Source organism: Scyliorhinus canicula, chromosome 2 (assembly GCF_902713615.1).
Source record: "Scyliorhinus canicula chromosome 2, sScyCan1.1, whole genome shotgun sequence".
Taxonomy (NCBI): Eukaryota; Metazoa; Chordata; class Chondrichthyes; order Carcharhiniformes; family Scyliorhinidae; genus Scyliorhinus; species Scyliorhinus canicula.
In genome coordinates, this window is record NC_052147.1 from 110,763,773 (window position 1) to 110,777,006 (window position 13,234).

Sequence of the window (13,234 nt, forward strand, 5' to 3'; positions counted from 1 at the left end):
ATAACCCTCGAGGACCCGTTCTTTAATTTTGTTCCTAGTTCCTGATAATCCCCAAACAGTTCCTCTTTCCAAGTCTTGCTTATATTGTTTGTCCCAACGTGGACCACAACTACTGGATCCTCCCACTCCAACATCCTTTTAAGCAGTTAGAGATGTCCCTCACCCAGGCAACAGGCAGGAAATATACCATGTGGGACTCTGGGTCCTGCTTGGAAAGGATGCTATCAGTTCCCCTAATTATAGAATCCCCTCCAATGGTGCAGTGGTCAGCTAGCTCATCCTCCCTACAGTCCTGATCCTCATACACACAGGGAGCAAGTACCTCATACCTGTTGGATAAGGTCAAGAGTTGAGACTCCTCCATTCCGGAATTCAGGATCCCTCTACCTGTCTCACACGCAGTCACACCTGACCACTGGCCTAATTTGAGGAACTTAATATATGGGGCGTGACCACCTCCTGAAACAAAGCATCCAGGTAACTCTCCCTCTCCCGGATGTGTCCCAGTGTCTGAATCTCAAATTCCAGCTCACCAATTCAGAGTCGGAATTCCTCGAGCAACAAACACTTGTTGCAGATGTGATCATCGCAGCTCGCAATGGGATCTGTCAGCTCCCACATCATTCAGCTACAGCACAACGCCTGCCCAGCCATCTCTACTTAGTTAGTTAATTAATTAGTTTTCCAGTGCTTTTCCCCAAAATTTCACAGATTTCCTGCCAGCCAACCAGGGGCGAAATTCTCCAACCCTCCGCACGGTCCTGAGGTGGCGCGGGGCGATCGGACTCCGGGGGGTGCCCCCACGGTCGCCAGGCCCGCGATCGGGGCCCACCAATTGGCGGGCGGGCCAGTGCTGTGGGGGCACTCTTTTTCTTCCGCCGCCGCCACAGCCTCCACCATGGCAGAGGCGGAACAGAATCCCCCAGTGCGTATGCGCCGGTGGTGATATCAGCGGACGCACCGGCGCACGCGCGAACCGGCGAAGGCCTTTCGGCCAGCCCCGGCACCGGGCGGCGTGTGTCAAAGGCCACTGGAGCCGGTTTGGGCACCAGTCGGTGTGGTGCCAACCGCTCCGGCACGGGCCTAGCCCCTCAATGTGAGGGCTTGGCCCCTAAAGGTGCGCAGAAATCTGCACATTTGGGGAGGCCCAATGCCGGAGTGGTTGGCGCCACTCCGCTATGCCGGGACCCCCTGCCCCGCCGGGTAGGGGAGAATCCCGCCCCAGATCACAGCTTTCTCGTGATATCAGTTTTTTCGGTTTTTTTTTTCAGCTTCAGTGATATCCTTGAGGCAAGTTTAACTTTATTCTCGCTGCTACGATTCTCCGCCCTCCAAGAATGCTCCCTGGAGACTAGGCTGTGAATCCCTGAGGCAAGTTACGTTACTAACCTACTGCTTCGATATTCCGCCCTCCGAGACTGCTCCCTGGAGACCAGAAGGTGGATTGATTTTTGATAAGCAGGGAGTTGATAAGATATCGGGCATAGGTGGTAATGTGGAATGTAAGTTAAAAATCAGGTCAGCCAGGCACAACCTACTCCTGCTCCTAATTCATATATTTGTATAAGAGCAGGAAAGTGGATGCGAGGCCACCGTCAAATCAGCCATGATCTATCAAAGGATGGAGGGGGCTCGAGGGGCAGAATGGATACTCCTTTTTTTAGTTTGTATGTTCTTGTGCATCCACAGTATTCAGAGCCTTGTTTTTTTTGTTTTTGTTAATACTCTTGAAAATGCATCAATTGGAAACATAAACATTTTTTATATGGATAGGGGCAGCACGGTGACGAGCGCTGCTGCCTCACAGTGCCAGGGATCTGGGTTCAATTCCAGCCGAGACTACGTGCAGTTTGTACGTTCTCCCCATGTCTGTGTTTCCTCCATGTGCTTCGGTTTCCTCCCACAGTCCAAAGATGTGCAGGTTAGGTGGATTGGCCATTTTAAATTGCCCCTTCGTGTCCAGAGATGTGCAGGCTAGTGGGGTATGGGGGTGGGTCTAGGTAGGGTACTCTCTCAAGGAGGGTCAGTGCAGACTCGATGGGCTGAATGGTCCCCTTCTGCACTGTAGGAATTCTATAGTTCGACTGGCGACCTAGTGAATTTTCGCTTTTGTTAATACTCTTTGGAAGCTGCCCTCGAGCATCGTTCAATGGTCTAATACAGTCCTGTGACTCTTGAAAAGCTGAAACAGCTTTTTCCCATTGCAGCCACAACAGGCGACTTTCCTCCTTGCCAGAAGCCTTTTGGCTGATCTAATAGCTCCCTCAGTTTTCTTTAACAGTGCAAGGACTCATCTTTGTTTTGCCAGTTATTATGCACATCTAATTGATAAAAGCATTTTTGTCTGCCTTATTCACTGCTATACAATTTTGAAAAGGGTTATGGACAGTACTTGACAGATCTCAGAGGAAATTGCCTTGTGTCATTTGTCTTCAAACCTTGGACTCTGGAGGGTTGTGAGGGGCAAGGCCGCCTTGATTCAATTTCTGCCCATCTTGTTCCCAGCACAGTTACATCTATTGCTGAATGCGACTAAACAGCTTTGTATGCAGGAGATAGCTTTGGGCAGCTGATAATTGACCTCTCAGAAGTCCTGAAAAAGAGCCCCCGCCCTTCAGGGAGTCAGTCAAGCTTTGTAGGGAGATCCCCTACTTAAAATTAAGTTCTAAAACCGCTGAGCCATTTTGGCTCCAACATAATAACTGGGAGCAGCAGTGGACCATTTGGCCCCTCAAGCCTGCTCCACCAATCAGCAAGATCATGGCTGGTCTGACATGGCCTCAACTCCATTTGCTGCCTGCTTCCCCCCCTCCACCCCGAATAGCTCTCAACTCACTGGTCACTCCACAATCTGTGCAAATAGATTGCAAGTGATTGAAGATGAGGGGAGATGGAGACCAGATTCTTACAAAATGAGTTTCTTTGTCAAGCAGCTGCCTGCATATTTTGAACTCTGTACAAACTTCAGCCATTATCACAGCGGTCTACATCCCACCCCAGACGCTGGATGAACTGTACACAGTTATAAACAACAATGAAACAGAACACCCGGCCTTGTTCATCGTGGCCGGGGACTTCAACAAGGCCAATCTCAAGCGTGCACTGGCAAAATTCCACCAGCACACCTCCTGTCCTACCAAGGGTGCCAACACTATTGAACACTGCTACATAAAAATCAAGGACACCTACTGATCCATCCCCCGACCGCACTTTGGGAAATCATAAGACGGTGCTTCTTCGCCTAGCATTGAAGCAGAAACGTAAGCGGGAGAATCCGATTAAGAAGGCTGTGCAGTGCTGGTCCGAGGAAACAGAAGAGCTTCTACATGACTGGTCTATATTTAAGAACTCAACGACCAACCTAAATGAGAATGCCACCACCATCACAGACAGCAAATGTGTGGATGACTGCGTGCCAAAGAAAATAGTACGTACGTTCCCCAAATGGAAACCATGGCTAAATCGCGAGACCGACTCCCTACTGAAGGACAGGTTCTGAGGCGTTCAGGTCAGTCGACCCTGACCTATACAAGAATTCCAGATATGACCTCTACAAAGTCATCAGGGAGGCCAAGAGATAATATCAGACCAAGCTAGACAAAGACTAGCGTCACGGACCCACGTCAGTTGTGGCAAGGCCTAAACAACATAACTGGCTACAAAGCGAAGCCGAGCAGTATCACCAGCAGCAGTGCACCCCTCCCTGATGAACTCTATGCTCAGTTCGAGCAGGAAACCAATGATCCACTGTCAACTGCCACAGCAGCAACAGCCTCACCCAAACCCACCATCACAGCTTCCAAAGTCAAATTGGCTTTCCTGAAAGTGAACCCTCAGAAGGCGACGGGTCCTGACGGGGCCCCTGGTTGTGCACTCAGATCCTGCATGGACCAGCTGGCAGATGCGTTCGCGGACATCCTCACCCTACTCCGAACCAAGGTGGTCTTCTTGAAGAAGGTGCCCAGCTTCTTCAAGAAGACCACCACCATACCGGTGCCAAAGAAGAACCAGGCAACGCGCCTCAATGACTATTGTCCGGTAGCCTTGGCATCGATCGTAATGAAGTGCTTCGAGAGGTTGGTCATAAAGCGCATCACCTCCATACTCCCAAAATGGCTAGATCCACTGCAATTCGCACACCACCACAACCGGTCCACAGCAGATGCCATCTCCCTGGCCCTACACTCCTCCCTGGAGCCACCTCCCTGATCCTACACTCATCCCTGGAGCATCTCGACAACAAGGACTCCTACCACAGACTCCGATTTATTGACTCCAGCGCCGCCATCAACACCATAATTCCAGCCAAGCTCATATGAAAACTCCAAAACCTAGGACGGCTCCTCACTCTGCAACCGAATCCTTGACTTTGTGACCCATTGACCACAATCAGGAACAGCACCTCCTCCACGATAGTCCTCAATACTGGGGCCCCGCAAGGCTGCATACTTAGTCCCCTACTATACTCCCTACATACACACGACTACGTGGCAACATTTGGCTCCAACTCCATCTACAAGTTTGCTGACGACACAACCGTACTGGATTGGATCTCAAAGAACGATGAGTCAGGGTACAGGAGGGAGATAGAGAACCTAGTGGAGTGGTGCAACGACAATAATCTATCCCTCAATGCCAGCAAAACTAAAGAGCTGACTTCAGGGAGCAAAGTCTTGTACATACCCCTGTCAGCGCCAATGGGGTTGAGGTGGAGATGGTTAACAGCTTCAAATTCCTAGGTGCACACATCACTAACAAACTGTCCTGGTCCATGCATGTTGACGCTATGACCAAGAAAGCACAACAGCACCTTTACTTCCTCAGGAAACTAAGGAAAATCAGCATGTCCACATTGACTCTTACCAATTTTTACAGATGCACCATAGAAAGCATCCTATCTGGATGCAATACAGCCTGGTATGGCAACTCTTATTATAGCGATCATATCATAGAATTTACAGTGCAGAAGGAGGCCATTCGGACCATCGAGTCTGCACTAACCCTTGGAAAGAGCACCCCATTTAAGCCCATCCCACCACCCAATCCCCGTAACCCATCAACCCCACCTAACCTTTTGGACACTAAGGGCAATTTATCATGGCCAATGCACCTAACCTGCATATCTTTGATGTGGAGATGCCGGCGTTGGACTGGGGTGAGCACAGTAAGAAGTCTTACAACGCCAGGTTAATGTCCAACAGGTTTGTTTCAAACACCAGCTTTCGGAGCGCAGCTCCTTCCTGAGGAGCACCCGGAGGAAACCCGCGCAGATAACGTGCAAACTCCACACAGTCACACAAGGCTGGAATCGAACCCAGGCCTCCGATGCTGAGGCCGCAGACTTAACCATCGTGTAACCATGCCAAGGGACTGACTAAGAAAAGAAAGTGGATCAGTGTCTTTAAAAAGGAGGGAGTTTTGAAGCCATCAAAGAGAAGCCGCTGGCCAATCTGATTGGCTGGTGGTTCTCCATTCATTCCAGGAACAGCACTGCACTGGCTGAAACAGGTATTGCAGCTCGCTGCCCATATGTGTGTGTGTGAAAGGCTTGGGGAGTCACAAAGGAGTGATTGGGGTCTCAGGAGATCGGTCATATGGGGAGAATGAAGTCCGGAGGGGACCAAGCCCTAAGAGGAGTTAGCCCTCAGTCAGGAGGGGGCTGCTGATTGTGGTATTACCATAACGGTAAGAACTGCAAAGATTAATGAAGTGTCGAGTGTAGCCACTAGAGGGAGCTACAGTTACAACTATATAAGCATTTGGGGAGTGTGTATGCAGGAGTTACCTATAGAGAGTCAGAAGTACAGATAGTGTAAGTGAGAGCAGATCATAGTTTATATCAGTATTGAGATTAGCTGTAGATGAGTAGTTTAAATGTTATTAATGAACTGTGTATTCTTTAGGAGTATGCGTTGTATCCAAGTTAGTAATGTTAATAAATTTATAGCTTTCTTTAAGTTAAAGCTATTTTGTCGTCTTTGTGAACACTACGCTAACCATCCTGAAATAAGCAAGACAAAGAACACCACACTGATGGAGCCACCCATCTGCCCAAAATCAAACTTTGTTAGATTTCAGGTGCTCCCCCCCACACCCTGATCAATTATCCAACTGCCAACTCAGGCTGGGTGGGAAAAGGCCCTGAAGTAGCCATTAATTGGGGCAAGGGCGAGCTTGCCCTCCAAAGCCCTGCCTGCCACGACAAAAATCTGTGACCAGATCGGGCAGGTGGGATCCTGAAGCGAATCCCACCCATGCAACTTCACACTTCCGTCCCCCCCCCCCCCCCCCCCCCCCCCCCCAACCCAAAGCACCTCAGTACCTACTGGGGGAGTGAGGGGTGGGGCTAATTCTGGCCAGAGTAGCCATATGACAAAAGCAGATTCTAGCAAGTAACAAAAAAAACAATGGATGAATCAACATTTTGCTTTATCCATAGAACCCCGACAGTACTGAAGGAGGCCATTTGGCCCATGGAATCTGCACCAACCCTCCGAAAGAGCACCCCATCTGGGCCCACTCTTTAGGCTCAGTAGGTTTTCATCCGCATGTCCAAAAACCATTTTTTTTTTTTTTTGCATCAATCTGCTAAAATATACTCAAGTGAAATAGCAGAAATCCCAACAGTGAGATTAACAGGACACATCTGGAGGGGATTGGATGAACTGCTCCAACTGCGCCACCTGGCCCGAGTGTGTATTCTCCAACTAATACATTTAAATAGCTGCTCAAGGAATAAGAGGTCAGCAGCTACTGCAAAGCACAATGTGCCTAGAGACTTGTAACACGGAACGTGTTGAAAATAAATTAGATCCACACAGCACTGATGTTCATGCAGGAACCACCTGCTCCATGGCAACAGCTCTGCAAAGTAAAAGTCACATTTAATCACAGAGTAAATGAAAGGGGATAGATGACAGGGAGTGTTGTCCTGAGAGAGGGAAGACGAGAAGCCCTTCTTACCAGTAACCCAGGTTTCCTGTTTGAGCAGGCAAACAGGACGGTGCTACCATGTGTTACGCGGAAACCTCAATACGCTACACTATTGAGTGGATCATACATTACTCCCTCCCCCTTGTCCAAATCACTCGGGCATGCTGCTGCCAGGATTCAATAATGGAGACCAAATGTTTCTAAGGGCAGCTTAAGGAGAGGGGAACTATCTTGGATCAAGTTCAGTAGTTGTCTCACAGGGCGTAACTTGGTTCTTAATAATAAATACAGCTATGTGTGTGTGCCCGCACGTGCACGTATGCGTGTGTGCTTGTGCACATGGGTGGCATGGAGCACAGTGGTTAGCACTGTTGCTTTATAGCGCCAGGGACCCAGATTTGGGTCACTATCTGTGCTGAATCTGCACACTCTCCCTGTGTCTGCCTGGCTGTTCAGCCTTCATCTCCCTCCACCTCCAATCTCTCTCTTTTACCTCATGCTCCTCTCCCAATGAGTGTCCCTGTCAGGATTCACCATTCACAAGGTCCAGAGCTCTCTCAAGGGCCATGTTATGGAGAGTGCAGCAGACCACCACAATGATTCAGACCCTTGCTGGAGGGTATTGCAGGGCATAATTCAACTGCTTCAGACACCCGACCCAGTGCCTTTTTAGCTAGTGATGAAATGAAAATCGCTTCAAATGAAGTTACTGTGAAAAGCCCCTAGTCGCCTAGTGATGGACATCAGTTGCAAGTCTGATGTGTTGCTAATCTTGGTGAAGAGGCCATCTGTCACCTGGGTGACGGCACTAGTGTGTAGCCACTTGTGAGATGGTATGGTTGCTAGTGGTATGCTCTGACAAGAGTATGGACATCTGTGATCAAATACCTAGAGAGCCACAGTCTCTTCCAACACTGGCTTTCAGTCATGTCCAGCTGGTTTCACTTCCATCCTTTGATCCTGTGCTCAAGGAAATATCTCCTTTGCTTTTGTGTCCCCGGTTCCTCTCCTCTGGCTTCCTGATCCCTGATGTTCTGCCCTTTCCGTGCAGGCTGCTCATTATCTCCAATGGCCTCCACTTGAGGGGGGAGGGGGTGCAGCAGCTATTTCCAGCCGCAGTCATACTAGTGTTCAGGTAGAATCTAAACAGCTTAACCCACTGATCTGATGACCAGGTGATGCTAGGAGATTGAATACTTGCTAAACTGGCAAACATGTGAATTTGGACTACTCCCTGACCTGTGTTGGACTTCCCACAATTTTAACTTCAAAGTAAACTTCTCCGGCCTCCATGACCAAACCCCACCATGGTCCTTTGCCAGTCTTTATCTGGTCTGAGGCAGAGAGTTGCAAATAGACGGCTGCTCCCAGGAGAATCCAGACAGTTTGCATATCCTTAACAATATTAACTGGCCTGTTAGGAGCATGGGCCAGCTCAGAGGCTCACCCTCCCCCAGCCCCACTGCCCTCACAAAGCCCACAGACATTGGAAGTGTAGGCAGGATGTCTTGGCTGCCTGCCTCCACTGCGGTCTAAAATGGGTGAAAACAATATGGCCTAAATCTAAATTATCTAAATGAATGGTAGCTCGATTGGCTCCAATGCTCCCAAGACCCACTCCAGAGGCTTGAGCCCATAATTTAGGCTGACATGTCACGTGCAGTACTGAGGGAGTGCTGCACTGTCAGATGAAACATTAAACCAAGGCAGTCAGTCTTTACAGATGGATACAAAAGATCCCATGGCACTATTCAAAATGTAACTGTGGAAATAACCCCAGAGCTCTGGCCAATATATTTCTTTGAACTACCGCCGTTAACAAATATAGATTACCTGGTCACTATCTCATTGGTGTTTGTGGGAGCTTGCTGTGCACACACTGCTGCATTTCCTACAATGGTGACTATACTTCAATGACCTGAGGTCAGAAATGACAACTAATTGGATGATTTTTTTTCAGCCCAGCCCAGAGCATCATCCAGATATACATACGAATGAGGATCTGGAGTAGTCCATTCAGCTCTTCGAGCCTGCTCCACCATTTCACAAGGTCATGATTGCTCTGGTTGTAACCTCAGCTCCACACTTACAACCTAACCCTGTCGATAACCTTTCACCCCCTTGCTTATTGAGAGGCTACCTACCTCCGCTTAATAAACTTTCAAAGACTTTGCTTCCATCGCCTATTGAGGAAGACGATTCCAAAGACTCTTGACTTTTGGAGCACAAATTTAGAACCTAGAACCAAAGAATTCTTACAGTGCAGAAGGAAGTCATTCAGCCCATTGTGTCTGCACTGACCCTCTGAAAAAGGGCCCCATCCACCGCTCCGCCCTCCACCGTTCCACCCCGTAACTCCACCTAATCTGCACACCCATGGACACTAAAGGACAATTTTATCATTGTCAATGCACCTGACGTGCACATCTTTGGATTGGGCAAGGAAACCGGAGCACCCAGAGGAAACCCACACAGACATGGGGAGAATGTGCAAACTCCACACAGTCACCCAAGGCAGGGACAAAACTTGGGTCTCTTGTGGCGAGGCAATGGTGCTAACCACTGTGCCATCGTGCATAAGAACATAAGAACATAAGAACTAGGAGCAGGAGTAGGCCATCTGGCCCCTCGAGCCTGCTCCGCCATTCAATTAGATCATGGCTGATCTTTTGTGGACTCAGCTCCACTTTCCGGCCCGAACACCTTAACCCTTAATCCCTTTATTCTTCAAATACTATCTATCTTTTCATTAAAAACATGTAATGAAGGAGCCTCAACTGCTTCACTGGGCAAGGAATTCCATAGATTCACAACCCTTTGGGTGACGAAGTTCCTCCTAAACTCAGTCCTAAATCTACTTCCCCTTATTTTGAGGCTATGCCCCCTAGTTCTGCTGTCACCCGCCAGTGGAAACAACCTGCCCGCATCTATCCTATCTATTCCCTTCATAATTTTAAATGTTTCTATAAGATCCCCCCTCATCCTTCTAAATTCCAACGAGTACAGTCCCAGTCTACTCAACCTCTCCTCATAATCCAACCCCTTCAGCTCTGGGATTAACCTAGTGAATCTCCTCTGCACACCCTCCAGCGCCAGTACGTCCTTTCTCAAGTAAGGAGACCAAAACTGAACACAATACTCCAGGTGTGGCCGCACTAACACCTTATACAATTGCAACATAACCTCCCTAGTCTTAAACTCCATCCCTCTAGCAATGAAGGACAAAATTCCATTTGCCTTCTTAATCACCTGTTGCACTTGTAAACCAACCTTCTGTGACTCATGCACTAGCACACCCAAGTCTCTCTGAACAGCGGCATGCTTTAATATTTTATCGTTTAAATAATAATCCCGTTTGCTGTTATTCCTACCAAAATGGATAACCTCACATTTGTCAACATTGTATTCCATCTGCCAGACCCGAGCCCATTCACTTAACCTATCCAAATCCCTCTGCAGACTTCCAGTATCCTCTGCACTTTTCGCTTTACCACTCATCTTAGTGTCATCTGCAAACTTGGACACATTGCCCTTGGTCCCCAACTCCAAATCATCTATGTAAATTGTGAACAATTGTGGGCCCAACACGGATCCCTGAGGGACACCACTAGCTACTGATTGCCAACCAGAGAAACACCCATTTATCCCAACTCTTTGCTTTCTATTAATTAACCAATCCTCTATCCATGCTACTACTTTACCCTTAATGCCATGCATCTTTATCTTATGCAGCAACCTTTTGTGTGGCACCTTGTCAAAGGCTTTCTGGAAATCCAGATATACCACATCCATCGGCTCCCCGTTATCTACTGCATGGAGGAATCATCCTCTCGACATCCACCCTGTGAACGTCATCATGCTGCTTAGCCCCATGCTTTGAGCAGGTTGCCCTTCTGAAGTAATTTGACATGTTCATTGCGCAGGTCTGTACTGGTATCAGACTGGGAGACACAGGAGTAAAATGGGACTCCCCACTTTTGAAGGAACATGGATCAGTCGGTCTGCACCATATATAATTGTGCCATGGACTGTGAGGGACCCATGCATTGGGAGACAACAACACGCCTATAATTTGAACAGCATGACCGCTATGGGACAGCCAGGTATAAGTGAGGTAGCAACAGTACCAGTCAAATCACCATCAGTGAAATGGGGTGGACACAGCTCCACACAATTCCACAGCTTCAGCAGTTATTATTTTCAACAAATATGTTGAAGTGTTACCAGGAATTATAGAATGACAGACTTCAACGAATCAATTTTTCCTATTGTTTAATTACACGGTTACGATGTTATAAATAATGCAGAAAGCAAGAAATATGCCAGTGGAAAGCACCCATTGTCGGAGAAATCGATCAAAATCTAAAACCCAGGGTTGACCAGATCCAAACTAACAGATGCTTTTCAGGAACCAGACTAAAGTACAAACAGTTCTTGCCTGACATCCAGCCAGACAATGAGAGGTGTCAACAACATCCCAACAGCAGGTAAAATCCAACCCCTCTCTCCATCTAGGCAAATAAGCATTATAATCATGACACAAACGGTTCTGCAGAATACATGGTAAAGTCCACACAGAATTATCCTTTACGCATTATACAGGCAAAATGGTTCATATGATTCACATTGTATTTATTCCTTCGTGGGATGTGGGCATCTCTGGTAAGGCCAGCGTTTGTTGCATTCTTGGGACCATTTCAGAGGGCAGCTAAGAGTCACATTGCTGATGACCTGGAGTTAGATGTAGGCCAGACCAGGTAAGGATGGCAGATTTCCTTCCCTAAAGAACACTAGTGAACCAGGTGGGATTTTATCCCACCGTCGTGGGATTTGAACCTGTGCCCCCCCCCCCAAAGCATTAGCCTGGGCCTCTTGATTATTAGTCCAGCGACATTAGCTCTACACTACTGTCTCCCCTATACCCGGATACAATTATGAGAGATGGCACACCAGAGAGAGGGAATGTGAGAGTGTTACATATGTCTGTGTCACTGGAATTATTAGATGGTGTCTAAATGCAGCTGGCTCCGTTACTCAGCTTACTGTCGGTGCTCATGGGTCTAACTTCTGCTGCTAGGAGTCGGGTCAGATTTGGGTGGTGTGATTGAAGTGAGCTGGTAAAACTATTCCAGTCCCCATGGATAGCAAGCTGAACAAATGCCAGTCTTCCTTCAAAACCTGTTGTTAGCTGAACTGAAGTACAGCAGTGCTGGAGTAATGGAGAATATTTCCACTTTAGAGGTAGTGATAGGATTATGACACATGCTCACTCCCCTGCCTGGGATGATAGGAGTTTTATCCTGGGCAGTAATCACTTCACAGCACTTGGAGCAATGGCCCCTGTGTAGCTGGATAGAGCAATAGAAATCTCCGACTCGGCTACAGATCAAGATAGGCTGTTCTATTCGTCACATTCCTACCTTCTGCTCCAATGGAAACAAGTTTAACCCCCTTGCTGGCAATAAAATCCAAGGCTTTGTTGACATTCGATATTTTATGCACACGCATCTTCCCTCTTTCTGGTTTGGCCAGGCGTTCACCTGTTCATGGAAATTAAATAAGATATTATTTATTTTTCTTTTTAAATCTTTTTATTGGCATTTCCCATATTTATAAACAGTTGTATATGTACACATCACATTTTTCTCACCCGTGCTAATTTCCATTTTTCTTGCCCGCACTAATTTCCTTTATTATACAGAGAGGTTTAGGTGTCCTTCATTTAACTGACCCTATGTGCATTTTGTTGCCCTCTGGATGGGTCTATGGTTCCTCCACCTACCCCGTTGTGACCCCCCCCCCCCCCCCCCCCCCCCCGGCTTCGGCTGCGCTTTTCTTTTATCTTCCGGACAGATGGGAAAATGTTTCCCCACCTTCCTTCCGCCTCCCCCCACCCTGAGTTGCGCAGTTTTTTGATGTTCTTTTTAAAAATTCTTATTAGGTTACTCCTCGTTGCTGGCCTTGAACAGATTTTGGAACAGACCGACAAACTGTCCCCAAGTGTCGAGGAAGCCTTCCTCTGGCCCTCGGGTGGCGTACTTAATCTTCTCCAGATGGAGAAATTCCGAGAGGTCAGCGAGCCAGTCTGCAGCTGTGGGTGGTGCTGCCGGTCGCCAGCCGAGCAGGATTCTCCGGCGTGCGATTAGCAAAGTGAAAGCAAGGGCGTTGGCCCCCCTTCCCCATGTGGAACTCTGGCTGCTCCGATACCCCAAAGATTGCCACTATTGGGCATGGATTCACCCTCACCCTCACAACCTTTGGCATTGCCTCAGAGAAAGCAAAAGCTTAGGGGCAGCAGGGT

The 13,234-nt window shown here is 48.1% G+C and overlaps 1 protein-coding gene across 6 annotated transcripts in view; it reads right to left on the bottom strand.

The window, feature by feature from the left end:
• The window catches only part of actn1 (actinin, alpha 1), a 230,981-nt gene that overhangs the window by 111,696 nt on the left and 106,051 nt on the right, over positions 1-13,234 (bottom strand). For all 6 annotated transcript variants that reach the window (XM_038784898.1, XM_038784860.1, XM_038784870.1 and 3 more), the window contains exon 3: positions 12,354-12,473. In XM_038784898.1, coding sequence (XP_038640826.1) covers positions 12,354-12,473 — 120 coding nt within the window. The remainder of the gene's footprint in view (positions 1-12,353; positions 12,474-13,234) is intronic.